The following is a 21,842-nucleotide window of genomic DNA, read 5'->3' on the forward strand; positions in this document are numbered from 1 at the left end:
TTTCCATGTCTAACTCAACTAACCTAAACATCCCTCGACATTATGGGCAATTTAGCATGGCCAATCCACCTACCCTGCACATCTTTGGACTGTGGGAGGAAATCAGAGCAAACCCACGCAGACATGGGGAGAATGTGCAAACTCCACACAGTCACCTGAGGGTGGAATCAAACCTGGGTCCCTGGCACTGTGAGGCAGCGGTGCTAACCACTGAGCAACTGTGCCACCCAGGAACAAATGTTCTTTGTGTTTTCAAGGATAGGGTTCCATCTTCTAGTATGCATATGTGAATCTGTCAGCCTGACTGATCATGCTGAATTGCTGGTTCGTGTAATACCTTAGATTGTTTCACAAGTGCTGTCTAATTGCAGAATTTTATCTAAAATCAGACATTATATCACTATGTTCTGAGCTCTCAAAATGGAGCACTCTGCCTGTTGTAACAGCGAAGAAACAAGAATCTTCCCAGCCTTTATCAATTGCATTGAGTCTGTCATAAATTGACCATTTGATAGATCTATAACCAATCTGATATTACACAAACCTGTTTGATAACATTCATGGTTTACACGCCAGAGTGATTATCACAGCCAATATCTGTCTGGGTTATTACAAGTAACGTTAACAAAATGTGCACCCAATGGTTAAAAAGATTTGCAATTTTTCTTAAACTGATGGTGTATTTTGTTTAATTTACAGCACTACTGTTTGTAGATTGATGATTTATGAGTGTTCCTAGTGATTTGAGAAAGTTGCAGTTATTATGTTTCCCTTGTTTTCATCAGATACATGGTGCAGGAGGAGCAGGAGAGTCTCCTTGTTTCTTTGCCTTTGCGGGAGTTTATCCGAAGTGTTGGAGCTCGGTCTGCAGCCCCTGGTGGAGGCTCTGTCACTGCAGCTGTGGCTGCCATGGTTTGTACATTAAAGTTTCCGATCAATCTTCAGTTCAAGAAGCAATTCAGCGCCAGCCCCATGAATTATCTCTGCCATGAGATACACAGCCATGCTATTGCTGTGATTCATTTATTGGTAAAAGTGGTGGTACCAAATTCACAAATACAGGAAAGCATTCCTAATTATTAATTTTAAAGTTACCAGTGCTCAATTATTGGGTTTGTGAGCTGTCTAGCCCTGTTAGAATTTTAAAGGTGACTATGAGATGCCCCATCATTCTTCTAACTTTCAGTGAATACAGTCTTAACCGATCCAGTCTCTTGCCATCCCAAAGGTTAATCTGGTAAAAATTGCTGCACTCCCTCCATAACCAGACATCCTTCCTCAGATAAGGGGACCAACCTGCATGTGAAACTGCAAGATTTGAAAGGGACCTAAGGGACAACTTTTTCACCCAGAGAGTAGTGCATGTATGGAATGAGCTGCCAGAGGATGTGGTGGAGGCTGGTACAATTAGAACATTTAAAAGGCATCTGGATGGGTATGTGAATAGGAAGTGTTCTGAGAGATATGGGCCAAATGCTTGCAAGTGGAACTGGATTAATTTAGAATATATGGTCAACATGGATGAGTAGAACCAATGGGCCTATTTCCGTGCTGTACATCTCCATGACTCCATAACTGCTGTACAAGGATACCTACGTTTCATTGCACCTCCTTCTTTCCCACTCTCTCATCATTCAGATAATAATCTCCTTTCCCGTTTTTGTTACCAAAGTGGATAACCTCACATTTATCCACATTATATGCTGCATTTGCCCATTCACTCCGCTTGTCCAAATTATACTGAAGCATCTCTGGATGGTCCTTTCAGTTCACTGTCTCTCCCAACTTTGTGTCACCTTTGTGCAACAAGAATTGTGCTATCTCCTAATGACATTGTTCTGCAATGATGCCACAAAAACCCTTAAGGATCTATCCTGACACAGATAAATGTGTCTATTCCCCACCACTCCACTTATGTCTCACTGCATGCCCAAAAACATTTCTTACAATGAGAGTTTGTCCTCAGTCTCTCTATACAATGGTTCTTGACTCCTTGGTTTCCATCATTTCACTAGGGTGCGGCCCTGGGCTCAATGGTTGGATTAATGACCTATGGCAAGCGACAATTTGATCATCTGGATGGTTCAATGAGGAGACTGATCACTCCACTCCATCATACAATGAATGAGCTCATCGCCATGGTGGATGATGACTCCAATGCATTTAACAGCTATATGGTAAGTGATATGCCAATAATTAGGGAAAAGAAACATGTTTTTTCTGAGTAAATTATTGCACCCAGTTCTACACAATACACTTTTGGATCCAAAATTAGCTTAATCGCAGGAGACAGAAGGTAGTGGCAGAAGGACGTTTGTATTACTGGAGTACGCTGTGCAGTGGTGTACCACAGGGATCAGTGCTGGGTCCCTTACTGTTTAGGATATTCATAAATGATGTAGATGAGCATGTTGAGGGGGCAAGAAGTAAGTTTACAGATGACGCAAAGATTGGCCAGTGCCTGATAGTGTGAAAGAAGGTTTTAGTTTATAGGAGGTTATATAAACAGATTGATCAGATGGGCAGATCAGTAGCAGATAGAATTTAACCCTGATGAGTGTGAGGTGATGTACTTTGGAAGAAGTCACAAGATTAGGGACTACACAATGAATGGCAGGACATTAGGAAACTCAGGAACAGAAGGATCTTAGGGTGCTTGTCCACAGAACCTTGAAGGTGGCAAGACAAGTTAATAGGGTAGTTAAGAAGGCATACAGGACACTTACCTTTATCAGTGGTGGCATAGATAATAAGAGTAGGGAGATTATGTTGGAACTCTTAAGGACTTTGGTTAGGCCACAGCTGGAGCACTGCTTGCAGTTCTGTTCTCTACACTATAGGAATAATGTGATTGCAGTGGAAGGGCGTGCAGGAGAGATTCACCAGGATGTTTCCTGGGTTGGAGATTTCAGTTGTGAAGAGAGGCTGGATAAGCGCAGGTTGTTTTCTTTGGAGCTGAGAAGGTTGAAGAGGGTCCTGATAGAAGTGTGTTAGATTATGAGGGCATGGATGGAGTTGATAGAAAGCAGTTATTCTTCTTAGTTGAAGGGTAACTAACAAAGGGCATAATTTTAAAGTGAAAGGCAAGGGCTTTAGTAGGGTTTTGAGGAAAGTCTTTTTCACCCAGAAGGTGATAGGGTCTCAAATGCAATGCCTGGAAGGGTAGTTGAGGCAAGAAACCTCACAACCTTTTAAAAACTACTTGGGTGAGCACTCGAAATGTCATAATATTCAAGGCTATGGACCTAGAACATAAAACATAGCACACTACAGCACAGGAACAGGCTATTTGGCCCACAATGTTGTGCCAAATTAAACTGATCCCTTCTGCCTGCCCTTGGTCCATATTCCTCCATTCCTTGCATATTCATATGCTTATCTAAAAGTCCCTTAAATGCCCCTACTGTATCTGCCTCCACCACAACCCCTGGCAACATGTTCCAGACTCTTACCCCTGTCTGTGTAAAAAAAAAAAAAAAAATTTCCCCCCCCCGTCCCCTTTGCCCCCCCCCCCCCCCCCCCCCCCCCCCCACCCCCCCCAACCTTAAATGCATGCCCGCTAGTATTAGACATTTCAACTCTGGGGATAAGATCCTGACCGTCAACCTTATCTATGCATCTCATAATTTTAAAGACTTCTATCAAGTCTCCCATCAGCCTCTGCCACTCCAGAGAAAACAAGGTACGTTTTTCGATCCTCTCTCTATAGCTCATACCCTCTAATCCAGGCAGCAGCCCGGTAAACCTCTTCTGCACCCTCTCCAAAGCGTCCACATCCTTTTTGTAATGTGGTGACCAGAATTGAACACAGTACTCTGTAAGGTCAAACCTAAGTCTTATAAAGCTGCTACATGACATCCTGACTCTTGTATTCAATTCCCTGACCAATTAAGGCAAGCATGCCATCCGCTTTCTTCACCACCATATCTGCTTGCATGGCCATTTTAGGGAGCAATGGACTTGAACCCCAAGATTCCTCTATACATCAATGCTGTTCAGGGTTCTGCCATTAACTGTATATGTTTTGTTAACATTTGATCTCCCAGAGTGCAGCACCTTACGCTTACCTGGATTAAACTCCACCTGCCATTTCTCTGACCATGTCTGCAACTGATCTATATCCCACTGTATCCTTTGCCAATAAAGGGTCCAGAATGCCCTCCTCTAGTTGGACTATCCACATAATGTTTCAAGAAACCCTCTTGGACACACTTAACAAATTCCACCCCATCTAAACCTCTTGCTGTCAGGGAGTCCCAGTCAATATTGGGGAAGGTAAAGCCACCCACTATGACAACCCTGAGATAACAAGGTGTAGAGCTGGATGAACATAGCAGGCCAAGCAGCATCAGAGGGGCAGCAAAGCTGACATTTTGGGCCTGGACCCTTCTTCAGAAAGGTGGCAACCCTGTTGTTATTGCATTTTCCATAATCTGCCGACATATTTGTTCATCAATGTCTTGGTGGCTGTTGGGGGGCCTATGGTTTATCCAATCAGAGTGAATGCACTTATCTTATTTTTGAGTTCTACGCTATTACCTCAGTGGATGAGCCCTCCAGCATGTCCTCACTGAGTGCAGATGTAATATTCTCCCTAATTAGTAATGCACCTCTTCCACCTCTTTTACCTTCCTCTCTATCTTGTCTAAAACGATGAAACCCTGGAACATTGAGCAGCCAGTCCTGCCCCCCTCTCAACCAAGTCTCTGTAATGGCCACAACATTATAATCCCATGTACTGATCCAGGTTCTAAGCTCATCTGCCTTACCTACAATACTTCTTGCGTTGAAATAAACACACTTCAGTCCATTAGTACCATGGTGTTCATTTACCCGTTCCTACCTGTTGTTTCTTTCTGATTTACTGATCTTAACATCTACCTTCCCCTCAATCACTCCACTTGCTGACTTGCTGCTCTGGTTCCTAGTCCCCTCTCACCTCGTTTAAACCCTCCCGAGTAGCACTAGCGAACCTCCCTGCGAGGATATTCGTTCCCCTCCAGTTTAGGTCCAACCTGTCCCTCTTGTACAGGTCGCCCCTGCCCCAGAAGAGGTCCCAATGATGCAATAACCTGAAACCCTATCCCTAGCACCAGCTCCTTAGCCACACATTCATCTCTTCTATCTTTGTTTTTCTTGCCTCACTAGCACATGGTACTGGTTGTAACCCAGAAATTACTACCCTCGAGGTCCTGCTTTTCAGCCTCTTTCCTAACTCCCTGTACTCAGTCCGCAGGACTTCATCCCTCTTTCTATCTATGTCATTGGTACCAATGTGCACAATGACCTCTGGCTGCTCACCCTCTCCCTTAAGAATTTCATGCAACCACTCAGATATTGTTGACCCTGGCAGCAGGGAGGCAACACACCATCCTAGAGTCTCGAATGCAGCCACAGTAAAGCATGTCTATTCTCCTAACTAGTGACGCTCCTACCACTATCGTTTGCTTGGATCTTTCCTGACCCCACTCTACAGCAGAGCCAGATGTGGTGCCACAGGCCCTTCTGCTGCTGTTACACTCTACTGAGAGGTTATCACCCCAGCAATATCCAAAACAGTGTTAGAGAGGGGTTTAGTCTCAGGAGACTCCTGCACTACCTGCCTGCCTCTCCTGGCGGTCACCCATCTACCTGACTGAACCTGTGGTGTGACCACCTCCCTGTAACTAGTGTCTATTACACTCTCTGCCCCTTGTATGCTCCCCAGCATGTCCAACTGCCACTCCAACCGAACGATGCAGTCTGTGAGGAGCTGCAGCCGGTCACACTTCCTGTAGACATAGTCATCAAGGACACCAGTCTGCCCCCTGATCTCCCACATCTGACAGAAGGAGCACACCATTTCCGAAACTGTCATCTCTGCCCCTTTATATTAAGAAGGATAAAAGAATCTTACCTTGACTTTACGTTGCTTGCCTTACTCACTGAAGCCCAGTATTCACCTAAGCCTGCACTTATATCAATTAGCAGCTCTTCCACCACTCAGCAGCCCCTCTCAAACTATTTTGTTGGTAATTTCCATTTAACTGGTTACTTCAATTACAATGCAATCTTTACAAATAGACCAAGTACCTTCCAGGCTACAACAAACTTTCTAACAGCCTCTTAATCTCTCTCTCCTCCTCCTTTTGTTTAGTGGAGGAGGGAAGGATCAAAACAGTACAGTAATGTAATGTTGGAGATTACTATTCCTTGACACTGGGTTCTTCCTTGATCCGCTGTTAAGTCGTGGTGACTAAGCTGACTTCTCCCAGAATGCTCCTTTTCTTTTTTCAACAATATACCTTATTCATAAAAGCCTTTGTATATATACATTGACACAAAAATAGTTTTGTTCTGGACTGTTGCATATCAAGTAAACACACAAAATGTTGGAATTTGACTATCCACAAAACCAAAGACCTCTCTTACACCTACAATACTAATATGCACATAAATTTGACACACTGGGAGGGTCCAATAACTGAACAAACCTCCATTTACCTTCAGCAGAAACGCCTGAAACAGTGAAGTCTCTCTGTCATCCTCTATTGGATGCTCTTCCTCCTGCTCATCACTGTGAGGGGGTTCTTCCTCAATCCTCAGTTCAGTCATGGTGATTGAGCCGACTTCTCCCAGAATGCTCCTCAATGAAGTCTCTCTGCTGACCTCTGTTGGGAGGGAAAGTGGGACTACAGTTTCTTGAACAAAGGAATAACATTTGCCACCCTCCAATCATCTGGTACTACTCCAGTAGGCAGTGAGGACGCAAAGATCATCGCCAAAGGTGCAGCAATCTCTTCCCTCACTTCCTGTACAAACCTTGGGTATATCTTGTCTGGCCCAATGGACTTATCTATCCTCATGTTTTTTCAAAATTTCTAGCACATCCTCAGGGCAAGCAAATCCCACAATCAGCAGGAAAATGGTTACTGAAATCAATAGTTGGTTGGGGTGTGGGTAGCTGTGGTAATTTTATTAATGGCAGCACTGTGTTCATCTGGCACAAGGAGGCAGGAAGCACATTCCAATATTGAAATATCCTGCAGAAGACAATTTTACCTGATCATCAGCATTTTGTTGGTGATACATAAATACCATCATCCGACGGAGAAGCTGCTAGTTAAAAACATGACACACGTGGGGGTGGGACAAGTAGTTAATGCAGTGGGTTTGGTAAAATACAGTGGAAATCCCTCTGAAACAGCTCAAACTTTACCAAAACAACATAAGATTCAGCCCATGATGTCTACACTCTTGTAAGTGTGAGCAATTATTCACAGGCGTTATTAAACTATTTACAAGACATGGTTAGAGAGGAGATATCACTGCAGCCTAACAAACAGCAGGCTCCAGTCCCATACAATCTGCCATCATTTCCACACATGCTCAATAGCTCTCCTTAAAGTCTGTTTACCCTTTACTCTAAAACCAACACACTGAAGGTTTGGTTTCACATTGCACCAGGTCCATGTTATCCTTTTCACCTCAATGTGTGTACGTCGATTGAAACACCGGTGCTGCAATGACATACTGAGTTTGTTTGTTCAATGTTTTCTTCAGGCTGCCCTCAAGATGCCCAAATCATCTTCAGCAGAAAGGGAAAGGCAAGTTTCAGACATTCTGATGCAAACCAGTTCAATATATCTTGTATTTGGTGCCATTATAACTCACTAAAATGACAATTAAGATCTAGTTTGTGTAGGTTCTTAGTATTTCAACTCATTTGCAAATGAGAGATTACTTTATTTCTGGTTGATTCACTTTCAATCACAGTAAAGGTCTCTTTTATATTTTGAATAATCTTTACAGCATTATCATGTCCCTGGTTAAAAATTAAGTTGGGTACTCTTCATATTGTTTTTTTAAAATCGATATTGGTTTTTACACAGTGGAATTGTCTGTGGTGGGGCCAAAGATCTGATCTGGTTGTAAGTGACTGTAACGAAGTCAGCCAAGTGGACCTCACAGGAGTTCCCTGATTGGGGCTGTTAACCTGGTCCATTCAGAGAGTCCTAGCTGACAGATATAAACAGGAGTGTCAAGAGGTTCTGTTCATTCTGAGAACTGGCTCTGAGAAAGCTGGACCAGTGTCAAGTACAATGCATGTATAAATAAAGGGTGACTTGGTGATGGGATACCAGCCTCTGTGGCATTATTTCACTGGTTAATTTTAATTTTACCAAAAACAGCATTGCTTCCTTCTGGCATTCTATTTGGTTCCTGGATATTGGTGGCTGTGGATTGGAATTCAAGGAGAAATTCCCTGTCATATCACCTATTACCCTCTACATTCAGTAATTGCTTGGTTCTTCTTAAAAGCCAGACACTGAATCACCATCAGTTCTGAGGAAGGGTCACTGGACCTGAAACATTAACTCTGTTTTTTCCTTCACAAATGCTGCAATACCTGCTGAGCTTTTCCAGCAACTTTGTTTTTGTTCCTGATTTACAGCATCCACAGTTCTTTCGGTTTTTACTGAATCATCATCAGTCTTCTCACCTTTTAAAATAGGTCCTGAACAGGAAGGGCCACTGGACTCAAAGCATCAACTCTGTTTCTCCCTCCACAGATGCTGCCAGACCTGCTGAACGTTTTTAGCAGCTTCTGCGTTTATTTCGGATTCAGTCAACCTCCATGTTCTTGCCAATTTGCATTTTTCTTAATTTCCAAGTCTACAAAGAAAGTTTCAACCAGCCAAATATCAAAATTGACTTGAAGTATAATTGAATTCACCTCACCTTGTTTAAATTCAGGATCATATCTATCCTTCAGTTCTCTTCCATGACTTTTCCTTTGCAATTTGGATTTCTCAGAAGACACAGGTTTAACATAGCCTCTTTTTGTATAACTGGTTCATTTTCTTTTTAAGTAAATTCCTCTTTAGCTGCTATGAGAACTTTGTTTAGGCTATCGCGATACGCAGCCAATAAAGCTCAATGCTCCTTTTTATTCATTTCACAACTGTTTTAAACAATATTTTTGCCTTTCATCCTCATGCAGCCTGACAACTTTGCTTAATTCTTCTCAGCTAGAGTGATTACTTCATGATTTTTGAGTTTTAGTTTCTGGCTAAGAACACTTTCATGTAGTTCTATCATGCCCATATTGGGAACAGCTAGGCCAGACTCTCTTAAAAACTATTCCTTTCCCTTGTTTCACCATTGAGTACTGTTGTAATCTGCCTCCCTACACTGTGCTCATGTTTCTCCTGCATTATTAATTTTCATTTTGTCTCTAACTGTCTGTCCTTCATCCTCATGAGCAAACTGATACTCTAATAGTTGGCTGAGTTTCTGACACTTTGGATATTTCCTTAGTTGAGATATTCATTTTCTAGTAGGGTTACAGAAAGTCATGAACTCTATCGTTTCGTAAGTGTTGTCAGCTGGCAAGTATTTGTTTCCCATCCCTAGATGCCTCTAGATACAACTGCCATTTCAAAGGGCAGTTAAGAGACAACCACATTGCAGTGGCTCTGGAGTTACATGTAGGCCTGACCTGGGTAAAGATGGCAGATTTCCTTCCTGATAGGAAGGAAATGATTATGGGGAGGCGACAGCCTGATAGTATTATTGCTGGACTGTTAATTCAGAGACCCAGCTAATGTTTTGGTTACCTAGGTTCAAATCCCGTCCATGACAGATGGTAGAATTTGAACTTGGTAAAAGTCTGGAATTAAGAGTCTAACGATGACCATGAATTCATTACCAATTATTGGGGAAAACCCATCTAGTTAACTAATGTCCTTTAGGGAGGGAAACTGCCATCCCTAGCTGCTCTGGCCTTTTGTGGCTCCAGACCCATAGCAATGTGGTTGACTCTTAACTGCCCTCTGGATACTTAGGGATAGGCAATAAATGCTGGCCAAGCCAGTGACATCCTCATCCCATGAATGAATGAAAAGAAGGGCATTGGTAAAAGTTGGATTTTTACAACAATTGATGATAGCTGTCATGTTCACCATCACTTAGACTAGCTTTCAAATCAAGATTCTTTTATTAATACTGTGTAGATTCCACTAGCTGCTATGATAGAATTTGAACCCATGTCCGAAGAGTATTAGTCTAGGCCTCAGGATTACTAGTGCAGCGAGATTCCCATTCATCCACTCCTCCCACGTCTGCTGAGGAATCACTGCTGCTGCAGAGACGTTCATGTGAAGATGCTGCTTAGCCTCATTCCTTGGGTTCCTCAGAAAGGCTATGACACCTGAGAGTTCTTGACCATATTCTCATGGAGCCTGCTCCATGGTGACTGTCCCCAAAGTAACCAATCGTGTGGTGACTGCTCCCATGGTGATCATTCCATGAAGACCACTCCCAAGGTAACCATTCTCATTTTGACCACTTCCATGGTACCAAGCACACCCTGACATCCACATCCCTGACAAGCACATCCACTGACAAGGTGGACTGTGAGAGGATGGAAATCCTTTTCAGTCAATGCAGTCTGCTGGTTGGTCAGTACTGCCATGATAGCCACACAGGTGCAGTGATTGGAATTTGACAAAGCTCAAGTAATTTTGCTAAAGCATCTTGCTCTCTCGGCATGATGACTCCCATAAGTTCAAAATCCTCCTTATAGGTTAGAGTCAAACAGTCAAAAAAATCTACAGCATAGAAAAAGGTCCTTTGACTCATCATCATCTGCCTCACACCAAAGCAACCACCTAACTATTCTAATGTTTTTTTTAACACTTGGTCCATAGCCTTGTCTACCTTGGTATGGCAAGTGCACATGTAAACCTTTGCCCCTTACTTTAAATTTATACCCGTGGTCACTGACCCTTAATTCAAAGGAAAAAGTTTCTTTCTGTCTACCCTATCTATGCCCCTCATAATTTTATACATTTCAATTATATCCCCTTTCGGTTTCCTCTGCTTTAAGAAAAACAATCCCAGTCTGTCCAATCTCTCTTCATAACTGAAACTCTACATCCCAGGCAACGTCTGGGTAATTCCACTCTGCACCCTCTCCAATGCTATCTCATTCCTTCTCTAACGTGGATGATGTTCCTGAGCTTCTTGTTCACTATCTCAATGCAATGATGTGTGACTCATTGAGAGAGGCCATGCATGTCTCCAAGAGCCTCCAGGAATGAACCTGAGATGCAGAAAATCGGAGCTACTGCATCACCATCATCATGCGTCTCACAGTTTGGGCATGGTCACTCAGTGCAGGATCAGTTTACAGTGACTTTACCATCCCCACACATCAGTGTCTGCAAACTCTGGCCCCTGAGTAGCCTCAGTCTCCCGAATGGTCTCTGCTCATGACCCCCACTGCAACCATCCACTACTCCCACAACACGGGGCTGTTAATGGAAGTGGCAAGGCTGCAATCAGAATCCATGTGCCTGCTCCTCCCTCCCTCTTCCCCTCCCTCTTTCCCTCCCTCTTCAGCTTCCTCCTTCACTGGAGAGCACCTCTTCAGAGACAGTGCTGGGCACTGCCAGCCCAGGGCAAATCTTTCCTGAAGGAACAGAACCCGATTCAGACCATTCCCACGACCGCACCACTCCCCTACCCCCAAATCCCAGTCTCTTATTAGCTAGTCCCCTTCCAAGAGGAAATAACTCCTTAAAGGAGTGCTCAATCCAGATCAATGGCTGCTTTGATTCGTTTTTGGAGAGAAAGTGAATTGCCTCACTGCATGGCTGTTGAGCGGCAATGCCAACTTCTACCACCCCTTTGCCAGCACTTAGCAAACCACGTGAATGCCACTGCATTTCACCTCCCTCTGTATTTGAAGATCTTGTTGGGGCTTCAGTTTGCTTTGAGGAAGCTGGACAGGGTAAATAAAGAGACACCAGTATGCAAACAAGTGTAGGCCACCCAGTCCCTTGAGCCTGCTCTGTCATTAAATATGTTCATGGCTGATTCTGAATAACCCCACATTCCCACTTATCGTTATAACCTTTCAGCCCCTTGTTTATCAAGAATCTGTCCCTTCATAAGTATTAAAGGACTGCCTCCACAAGCTTTTCAGGAACAAGAGTCCCAACGACTCACAACCTTCTGAGGGAAGAGAAATTTCACCAGATTTTTAAACATTCTAGATCATTCTAGACTTCTCATTGGCAGAAAGGCCTGGAAGCAGAGGACACCTAACCCTAACCTCCTTAAGGCAAGTAGGAATGAACCAACAGGAACATGGGGAAAAACCTTGCCCCAGCAAGAGGTTCTTTCTAAATTATTCCCAAATGTTCCCATTGTGCTCAATATTTAATGTGTGAAATTGGTGTGAGCCCATAGAGAGAGTGGGATGAGGGGATCAATGGAGTTGTTGAGATGTGACAGGGAAGGGCAGGATTATTAAAATGTTGTGGGGGAGACAGTTCTTGTGCCCACAATTGTCTTAAGGATTCCTGATATAGTCTTGAACCCAAGAGTCATACAGTCACGTGCAGTGGCTCCTCAGCTCTAAACCCAGAACTCTCTTCTTGGGCAGTTGCCATTGCTAACTCAGAGCTCTCAGCCCTATATGGTCAACCCACTACCCCACTGGGGGCATGACCCACAGTTTGGCAACCCCTGGGGTTAGGATCTAGAGTGCAATACCCGATTGAACAAAAGTTGTAGGGACATGGGGAAAGGCCAGATGAGTAGGATTGAACAAGCTTGTCTCTATAATGGTGACCATGGCAATTATTAGAATTAGAATTCCTACAGTGTGGAAACAGGCCCTTCAGTCCAACAAGTCCACACCGACACTCAGAGCATGCCACCCAAACCCATCCCCCTTATCTTCACTTCCCTGAACACTACGGGCAATTTAGCATGGCCAATCCACCTAGCCTACATATCTTGGATTATGGGAGGAAACCACTTCATTGATTGTTGTAATAATCCATCAAGCCTTTTAGGGAAGGAAATTTTTGATGTCCTTAGCTGGTCTGTTCTACCCGTGATTCCAGATCCACAGCAATATGGTTGAATTTGAATTAACTTCTGAAATGGCCTTGCTCCATTTTGGGAGAGAAAGTGAATTGCCTTGGTGTATGACTGCTGAGTGGCAAAGTTAACTGCTATCACTCTCTGCTAGCACTTGACAAACTGTGATGATGCCACTGCACCTCATCTCCCTCTAAAACCTGTGCTGTTTGAAGATATTCCTGGTGCTTTAAAATTCAGTTTACATTGAGGGAGTTGGACTGGATAAATGAAGAGACACCGGCATACAAAAAAGAGTAGGCCACTCAGCCGCTTGAGCCTGCTCTGTCATTCAGTAGGATCGTGGCTGATCTGATTCAGTGGCCACTCAGTTCAAGGGCAGTTGGAGGTGGACAATAAATATTATGATGCCCACATCCTATGGAGAAATTTCTAAATATTATATGAAGGTGGATTTCAGCTCAAATGTCTCATGTCATAAACTGTTGTGTTGTCTTCTCAATTCCTTTCTCAGGCGAGAAGCTGCAATGCAGGATGGCTTGAAGAAAGCAATCAATGTCCCCCTGACCTTAGCAGAGAAGGTGAACAGCCTCTGGCCTGTCCTAAAGGAGATGGCAACATATGGAAACCTGGCCTGCAAATCAGACTTGCAGGTATAGTTGGCTATGGGTGGACTAGAGGGCTTTAAAATCAGCTGGGATGTGGTGCTGTGATTGCCAGAAGCAGTTAGTTCCTTCTGCAGCCTGTTGATTCAACTCCAAGATGGACTGAGAGACTCAGCTGCAACAAGTTCCAGTTAGTTCGTGTGGTGGTTTGATTAGTTAAAAAATGATGTTACACGCGAGCATACAAACAGGAGTAAGCCACCCAGCCCCTTGAGCTTGTTCCTTCATTCAATAGGATTGTGGCTGATCTGATTACTCCACATTCCCAACTATCCTGAAAACCTTTAACCCCCTCACTTGTCAAGAATCTATCTATTTCTCCCTTAAAAAAAATTAAAAGACTCTGTCTCCCCCAGCTTCAGAGGAACAGAGTTCCATTGACTCTCAACTTTCTAAGAGAAAAAAAAATCCACCTGATTTTTAAACATTGGCCCTTCATTCCAGATTCCCTCACAAGAGGAAATATCCTCTCCACATCTCCCGTCAAGTCCCTTCAGGATCTTAAAGATCACTCATAGTGTCTGAATGGAAGCTTCTAGTTTTGAGAGTTGCCTGGTTTAAAGGATATAAAGTCAAGTGAGACATAATGGTAGTGTTCTTACCTCTGGGCCAAAGAATATGGGTTCAAGTCCCACTTGCCCCAGATGTATGATCTAGCATGCCTGAACGGATTAAAATGTTTACAGAGTCAGGAAGTGCGTTGGTTTTGGGCTGTCAATCCCTGTGAACTTACCTAAGCTTGGTATCTGATTGAGATGGAAAGAATATTTTGGACATGCTCTCTGTAGTATGTGTTCCCCAAGAAATCCCTCTGATGTTTGAACTTGACCCAACCAGAGAACAGGAGACTACCTGTGGGGGTAAGTGAGATGTACCAACACCCTCTCCCATGTTGCTCTAAACTGTCTGTCTCTGTCTAGGTTGCTGCTAAAGCCTTGGAACTGGGAGTATTTGGAGCCCATTACAATATCATCATTAACCTCAAGGATATGAAAGAGCAGGATTTCAGCACCAAGGTATGGATAAAATGGAGGGCACAATGTTTCTAAAGGATGGGGAAATAAATTGTGGGAAGGCTAGAAACAGCTATTGCAATCCCAGAGGACATTAATGCTTTTACAATCCTGGACCAGATCCCATCCCTGAAATTTGGTTGCAATCTTGTTAGGGATAAGCAATGCTTTTTTTTTCTCTTTCACCACCATCAATAATCCCCATGTCTTTGCACTTGGCCTCTCTATCACCTGCCACTTGCTCCTCCTCCATTTCTGTCAAAGTATAAAAGAAATCCAACATTTTTCAGTTCTGAAGATGAAATATATTGACTTTGAAAAGTTAACTGTTTTTCTCTCTCAATAGATAATTCCAAACCCGTTGAGTTTCTCCAGCATTCTTTGTGTTTTGTTTAAAGTAAATAAATTTGAGAACCCAGATGCTAAGAAAATAAATCTACAATGTTCCAGTTTTAAACAATCAAAATAAACTTTAATGTACAAGGTTAGAAAAGCAAAACAAGCTGGTATTTAAAACTCATACTCTAGTGTTCAGAATTAACATGATGTAAATATTGGTTAATATACAGAGTACACTAGATGGAATATGTGGTCAAGATAGATTCCATGGATTCCTCAACAATAGCATGCCCAGACATTAGTGACACAGTAGGATACCAAACCTCATTAAAACTTGACCTCTTTCACAAAAGCTTCCAATTCTTCACTGGTGAAGATCTGGTCTTAGAATTCCCACTTATAACAATAACTATCATTCAGTCTGGAGGGCTTCCTGCTTCTACTTTGGCTGCATGTAGTTGTCAGTGGTGATGTAATGGTAATGTCATTGGACTAATCCAGAACACCAGGCCTTTGTAAATGTCAGGTGACAAGATCCAACCTTAGGATGCCCGTGTGACTGCTCATCACCCAGCGGCTCAATCTCTTATTCCACAATTGTCCCAGTGGATTCATAAGACAACAATCCCACTTCACAGGGCAAACAAACCATTCAGCTTAGGTAGATCTGCACTGCCCTCGGTCTCTCTGAACACCAGTCGCCCACCTCCACTGAAATACAGCTGTTTATAGCCACCTTCTCTGGTTGGCTTTAAAAAAAAAGCCTGACTGAAAACTAGTACTTGAACTACTGTTCACAGACCTTTAACTTATTAAAACATTCCCAGAGGTCTCACCTTTATGCTATGCAGAATCGAATGTAACCAGCAATGAAGCATGCTGTGCATTAATGTTACCATCTCCACAGGATGCTAGCTTCCACAGTCCAAATCGAAATAGAAAATAAGTCTTCATTATACAGTCTGGATACAGACAGACTGATGAAATGGGCATAGGCTGACTTACCATGATGTGTAGCTTGAGTTGGAAATTTCCCCCTCTGGGGCATAGGGATATTTCAGGGAACCCCAGAAACAGGTTCTAGATGACCAAGGACGTGGGTCAGTGCCAAGGTGACCTGGGTAGAAAGTCAACCCTGAATCTCTGGCACTTCATCACAGTTGTAATAAAAGCTGTTAGACCCAGTATCCCTCATCCTTCACATGCCCTCTCAACTTCCCCACTCACTCCCCATGACCTCTCCTTGGCTTCCCCATCAATATAGTGCAAACTCATGTTCCCCCACCCACCTTATAGCCTCCAAGATAACTCTAAGTCAACTCACTCAGTCTCCAATATGGAGAGACCTCAGGAGCCATCAGGAGATCGCACAAAATAAATTTTGAGAGAGACTTAGAGAACCCTCTCTCAACACACTGGATGGTAAAACATTTCCCATTCAGGAGGCCATTGCAAGCTTCTAAACCTCAAGTGGTCAATCTCTTATTAAAACCATCTATTCATAATCCACACAGAGAGAGCTAAACATTTCTACATAAGGTTCTTAAGCTATCAATCACACAATGAACATGGAACTTCCCGCTGGGATAAAATTTTCTTTTGAAACTCAGCCAATCTCAGCCAATGGCATAATGGCAGGGGAGGTGATGGTGTAGTGGCCATGTCATCAGACTAATAATCCAGAACACCAGGCCGGTGTTCTGGGGACATGAGTTTGAATTCCACCACAGCAGCTTGGAGAATTTGAACAAACATCTGAAATTTAAAGAAAAAAGGATAATCTAATGGCAGCCATGTCATAAAATGCCCATCTGGTGTCCTTACCCGTGCCTTGTGACCCCCAAACAGCAACGTAGTTGACTCTTAAGTGATCTCTAGGCCATTAAGGAGAGACAATAAATGCTAGCTTAGCCAGCAATGCCCACATCCCATGAAAGATGAAAAGAAACAAAATAATAATAGCCCTAAGGGAAATGTCAATAAATACTGCCAAAGCAATTTCCCAGCTGGCATTTCAATTAAAGGAATCCAGCAGAGATTTGGTTTTAAAAATCACTGACATCTGAATACAGTTTGTTTTTCTGTTTAAACAGTGGGAGGTTCCCCCTCCAATTCAATTTTGATTCCTGCTTTTGATTCCCTTTCTGCTCTCCATACCCCAACCCCCTCACCTTTGATGGTTTTCATTGCTTTGAGATACTCAGTTAGGTGTTTTTACTGGTCATGGTTACTAGTTAAAATAAGTCATGGTGATTTTGATGGTGGGAAGGCACTCAGTTGTATGCGATAGCACTTCTGGATAGACCGAAGGAAAAAGAGTGGGAGGTTACATTTGTGCCTGGGAGCCCTTGGAAAGGGATTGTATGGTGTTCATGAATGCTCTCAATGCCTTTAGAGACAGGTGGCACCACAGAGAGACAGAATTTTATTTCTCCCTCCAACTTCAGTTAGATTTAGCCCTTTCCCACTCTCCCTACCTCTCCTTCACTTTTGATGGTTTGCATTGCCCATAATGGGATTTGCTTATCAATATCTAATTGGCTGCATGAGTCATATACTAGTGGTGATTAATAGTTAAAAGCAAAAAAAAGTCACGCTGATTTGGTGATGGGGAGAAAGCATTCAGTTGTGTGTAAGAGTACTACTAGATATATAAAAAAAAGAGCAAGAGGTTTAAGACACTTCAGATCATGATTTTGTATATGTATTCCATCAATGCGTGACTCCCACACCTTAGATTACAGCCAAAGTGGGGTCTGTTTGAATTCAGCACTGAATTGAAATAGCCCTGCTGAGTTCAGATTTTCCTAATATGAGAATTAGGCCTCTCTCTCTCATTCTCTCTCATTCTCTCTCACTCTCTCTCTCTCTCACACTCTCTCACACTTTCTCTCTCTCACACACACCCTCTCTCTCACACTCTCTCTCTCTCTCTTACACTCTCTCTCTCTCTCTCTCCACTCTATCTCCCACCATGGGCAAAAATGGTATCTGTGGGAAATAGATGCAGGACTTCCACATCCAGCTCAACACCTACCGTTTTTAAAGATCCCAACTCTGCAAAAATCTGGCCTTTTGAACATAAAAGCAAAATAAATTATTCTAAACTTTTATGAATCTCTACTTAACACAAGCTGGGATATAATGTTCAAATCTGGGCACTACTCTTTAGGGAGGATGGCAAAGCCTTAGAGAAAACATTTCCATGAATGGTTCTAAGGATGAGAATATTTTATCTTGTGGAAAGGCTGCAGAAGAGATTGTTACAAGGAACGGAAAAGGCTCTAGAGGGATACAAGTTATCCAGGAAGGAGCTGAAGAAAGAGCTTAGGAGATCTATAAGGGGGCATGAGAAAACCTTGGCAGACAGGATCAAGGAAAACTCCTAGGCTTTTTACACTTACGTGAGGAATAAGAGAATGACCAGAGAGAGGGTAGGGCCGATCAAGGATTGTAAAGGGAATTTGTACTTAGAGCCTAAAGAGATAGGAGGGGTCCTTAATGAATACTTTTCTTCGGTATTCACAACTGAGAGGGACCTAGTTGTAGAAGAGGACAGTGTGAAACAGGCTGGTAGGCTAAAGGAGGTCGAGGTTAGTAAGGAAGATGTGCTGGGAATTTTGAGGAAGTTGAAGATAGATAAGTCCCCCGGGCCTGATGGGATTTATCCAAGGATTCTATGGGAAGTGAGGGAAGAGATCGCAGGGCCTCTGGTGACGATCTTTTCGTCCTCGCTGTCCACGGGTATAGTGCAGGAAGATTGGAAAGAGGCAAACTTCATTCCCTTGTTCAAAAAAGGGAATAGGGATAACCCTGGGAATTACATGCCAGTTAGTCTTACATCAATGGTGGGAAAATTATTGGAAAGGGCTCTGAGAGATAGGATTTATGATCACTTGGAAAGGCACAGTTTGATTCGTGATAGTCAGCATGGATTTGTGAGGGGTAAATCATGCCTCACAAACCTTATTGAATTCTTTGAAGAGGTGACCAAACACGTGGATGAAGGTAGAGCAGTGGATGTGGTATACATGGATTTAAGTAAGGCGTTTGATAAGGTTCCCCATGGTAGGCTCATGCAGAAGGTAAGGAGGCATGGGATAGGGGGAAATGTGGCAGATTGGATTCACAATTGGCTGACCCTTAGAAGACAAAGGGTGGTAGTGGATAGAAAATATTCAACATGGTGCTCAGTTACGAGTGGTGTACCACAAGGATCTGTTCTGGGTCCTCTTCTATTTGTGATTTTTGTAAATGATTTGGATGAAGGAGTGGAAGGGTGGATTAGCAAGTTCGCGGATGATACGAAGGTAGGTCGCGTTGTGGACAGTGCAGAGGGCTGTTCTAGGTTACAAAGGGACATTGATAGGATGCAGAGCTGGGCTGAGAAGTGGCAGATGGAGTTTAACCCTGAAAAGTGTGAGGTGATTCATTTTGGAAGGACAAACTTGAAAGCAGAATACAAGGTTAATGGAAAGATTCTTGGCAGTGTGGAGGAGCAGAGGGATCTTGGGGTTCATTTTCACAGTTCCCTGAAAGCTGCCACCCAGGTGGATAGAGTTGTTAAGAAGGCGTGTGGTGTGTTAGCTTTCATTAATAGAGGGATTGAGTTCAAGAGCCGTGAAGTTATGCTCCAGCTATACAAAAGCCTGGTTCGGCCATATCTGGAGTATTGTGTCCAGTTCTGGTTGCCTCATTACAGGAAAGATGTGGAAGCGTTGGAAAAGGTGCAGAGGAGATTTACCAGGATGTTGCTTGGAATGGAGGGAAGATCTTACGAGGAAAGGTTGAGACAGTTAGGGATTTTCTCATCAGAACGACGAAGGATGAGAGGTGACTTGATAGAAGTGTACAAATTGATCAGAGGTATAGATAGAGTAGACAGCCAGAGACTTTTTCCTAGGGTGGAGGTAGCTATTACGAGGGGGCATAGTTTTAAAGTGAGCGGACGTAGACACGGGAGACGTCAGAGGTAGGTTCTTTACTCAGAGAGTGGTAGGGGCGTGGAATGCATTGCCAGAGAGGGTAGTGGAGTCGGCCTCATTAGGGGCACTTAAGCGGCTATTAGATAGGCATATGGATGATAGTATAAGGTAAGGGTGGAGGTTAGGTAGGCCTTCGGATTAGGGTAAAAGGTCGGCACAACATCGTGGGCCGAAGGGCCTGTACTGTGCTCTACTGTTCTGTGTTCTATGTTAAGGGAAACTCAACACAGGTGTTGAAAATTACCAAGGCTTTTGTCCTAGAGAGACAAATAATTTCTAAGGCAGTCGGGCCAGAAGGCACAGACTGAAGCCAATTGACATGGAATTGAGGGAAATGATACAGATGAAAATGTTGGGGTAACGTTAAGCAAATTTTCAGACAACACCAAGACTGGTAGAGTGGTTAATAATGAAGAAGATGGTTGTAGGTTACAGGAAGATATAGATGGGTTGGTCAGATGGGCAGACCAGTGGCAGATGGTATTTAATCCTGATAACTGTAAAGTGATGCAGTTGGAAGAAGAAACAAAGTAAGGGAGTATTTAATGAATGGCAGGACACTGGGTAACTCAGGAACAGAAGGATCTTGGGGTAATTATTCACAGATCTCTTAAGTTGGCAGAACATGTGCATAGGATAGTTAAGAAGGCACATGGGATAATTGCTTTCATCAGTTGTGACAAAGAGTATAAGAGCAAGGAGGTAATGTTGGGATTTAACAGAGCATTGGTCAGGCTACAACTGGAATACTGCGTGCTGTTCTGGTCACCTCACTACAGGAAGGTTGTTATAGCATTAGAGGAGCTACAGAGGATGTTCAACAGGATGTTGCCTGGAATGGAGAAATTGAGCTATAAGGAGAGACTAGATAGGCTTTGATTGCTTTCTGTAGAGCAGAGAAGACTGAGGAGGGAGACACGATTGAGCTTATGAGGTGAATGGACAGGGTGAATAGAGAACAGCTGTTCCCTTGTTCGAGGGGTCAATCATGAGAGGGCATTGTGTTACGGTAAGGGGCATGAGATTGAAGGGATTTGGGAATAATCTTTGTTCACTTAGCAGGTGGTGGGAATCTGGAATGCATTGTCTTGAAGCCTTACAATCTTTAAAAATATTTGGATGAGTACTTCAAATGTCATAACATTCAAGAATATAGGACAAGTGCAGGAAGTTGGGATTAGTGCCCTTTTAGTGGTAGTTATGTTGGTGCAGACTTGATAGGCTGAAGGGCCTTTTCTGCACTATATGAATTTATGACAATGATAAGGAGAATTTCTTCTGCTCACTCAAGAGCTGGAACTGCCTAGCACTGCTGGAAGCAGATTCATTAACCACCCAAATGGTTTTGATTACATACCCAATGGCTGACAAGTTACTGCAGAACTGTGGGGGAGCAAAGGAACAGCACACCAAGAAGTGATGGCTCCTTTATTCATCAGGATAATTAGCAGAACCTCCTGTGTACAGCAAGAACATATATGCAATCATGAGTGCAGTTGTGTGCAAGTCCACAGTTGGTGTTGAATGTAATTGTTTTATAAGGTGCCCGGAGGCTTCAGGTGATTCCTTAGTTTGCAGAGGTAAGGTACACACAAGGTTTTGTTGTTTTCCACCTGTTTGCTGTCCGAGTATAGAAGACTCTGTGTGGAATCAATACTGAAGAGCTGTTAGTGTAAACAGCATTTCCGTATCTAGATTAACAGCTAACATTTTCTCTGCTTGCCCACAGGCCAGAGCAAGGGCTCTTGACCTCCTGGAGGAGGCTAGACGAAACACAGTGCAGGTCTTAGAGCTGATGGACAAACGGAAGGAGTGAGAAATAAGCTACAGCACGCAGGAGCATGTCTAAGAACCATCCACTAGCAGTCCCTAAGAACACTCTTATCCAGAGTGAGAAAGGAGAATGGTTCCAGTGTAAATCCTTATGTTTAGCAGCAGGGTGAATAAAAGACTAATATTGCTCA

General features: G+C 43.3%; 1 protein-coding gene across 2 annotated transcripts in view; it reads left to right on the plus strand.

Annotated features, from left to right (window-relative positions):
* Positions 1-21,842, plus strand: part of ftcd (formimidoyltransferase cyclodeaminase) — a 50,544-nt gene extending 28,702 nt beyond the window's left edge. For both annotated transcript variants that reach the window (XM_020534347.2, XM_048599009.1), the window contains 6 exons: positions 786-912; positions 2,016-2,177; positions 7,543-7,586; positions 13,391-13,529; positions 14,462-14,557; positions 21,608-21,842. In XM_020534347.2, the coding sequence (XP_020389936.1) occupies positions 786-912; positions 2,016-2,177; positions 7,543-7,586; positions 13,391-13,529; positions 14,462-14,557; positions 21,608-21,694 (655 nt within the window). In that variant the 3' untranslated portion in view covers positions 21,695-21,842. The remainder of the gene's footprint in view (positions 1-785; positions 913-2,015; positions 2,178-7,542; positions 7,587-13,390; positions 13,530-14,461; positions 14,558-21,607) is intronic.

Source organism: Rhincodon typus, chromosome 7, assembly GCF_021869965.1.
Source record: "Rhincodon typus isolate 14 chromosome 7, sRhiTyp1.1, whole genome shotgun sequence".
Taxonomy (NCBI): domain Eukaryota; kingdom Metazoa; phylum Chordata; class Chondrichthyes; order Orectolobiformes; family Rhincodontidae; genus Rhincodon; species Rhincodon typus.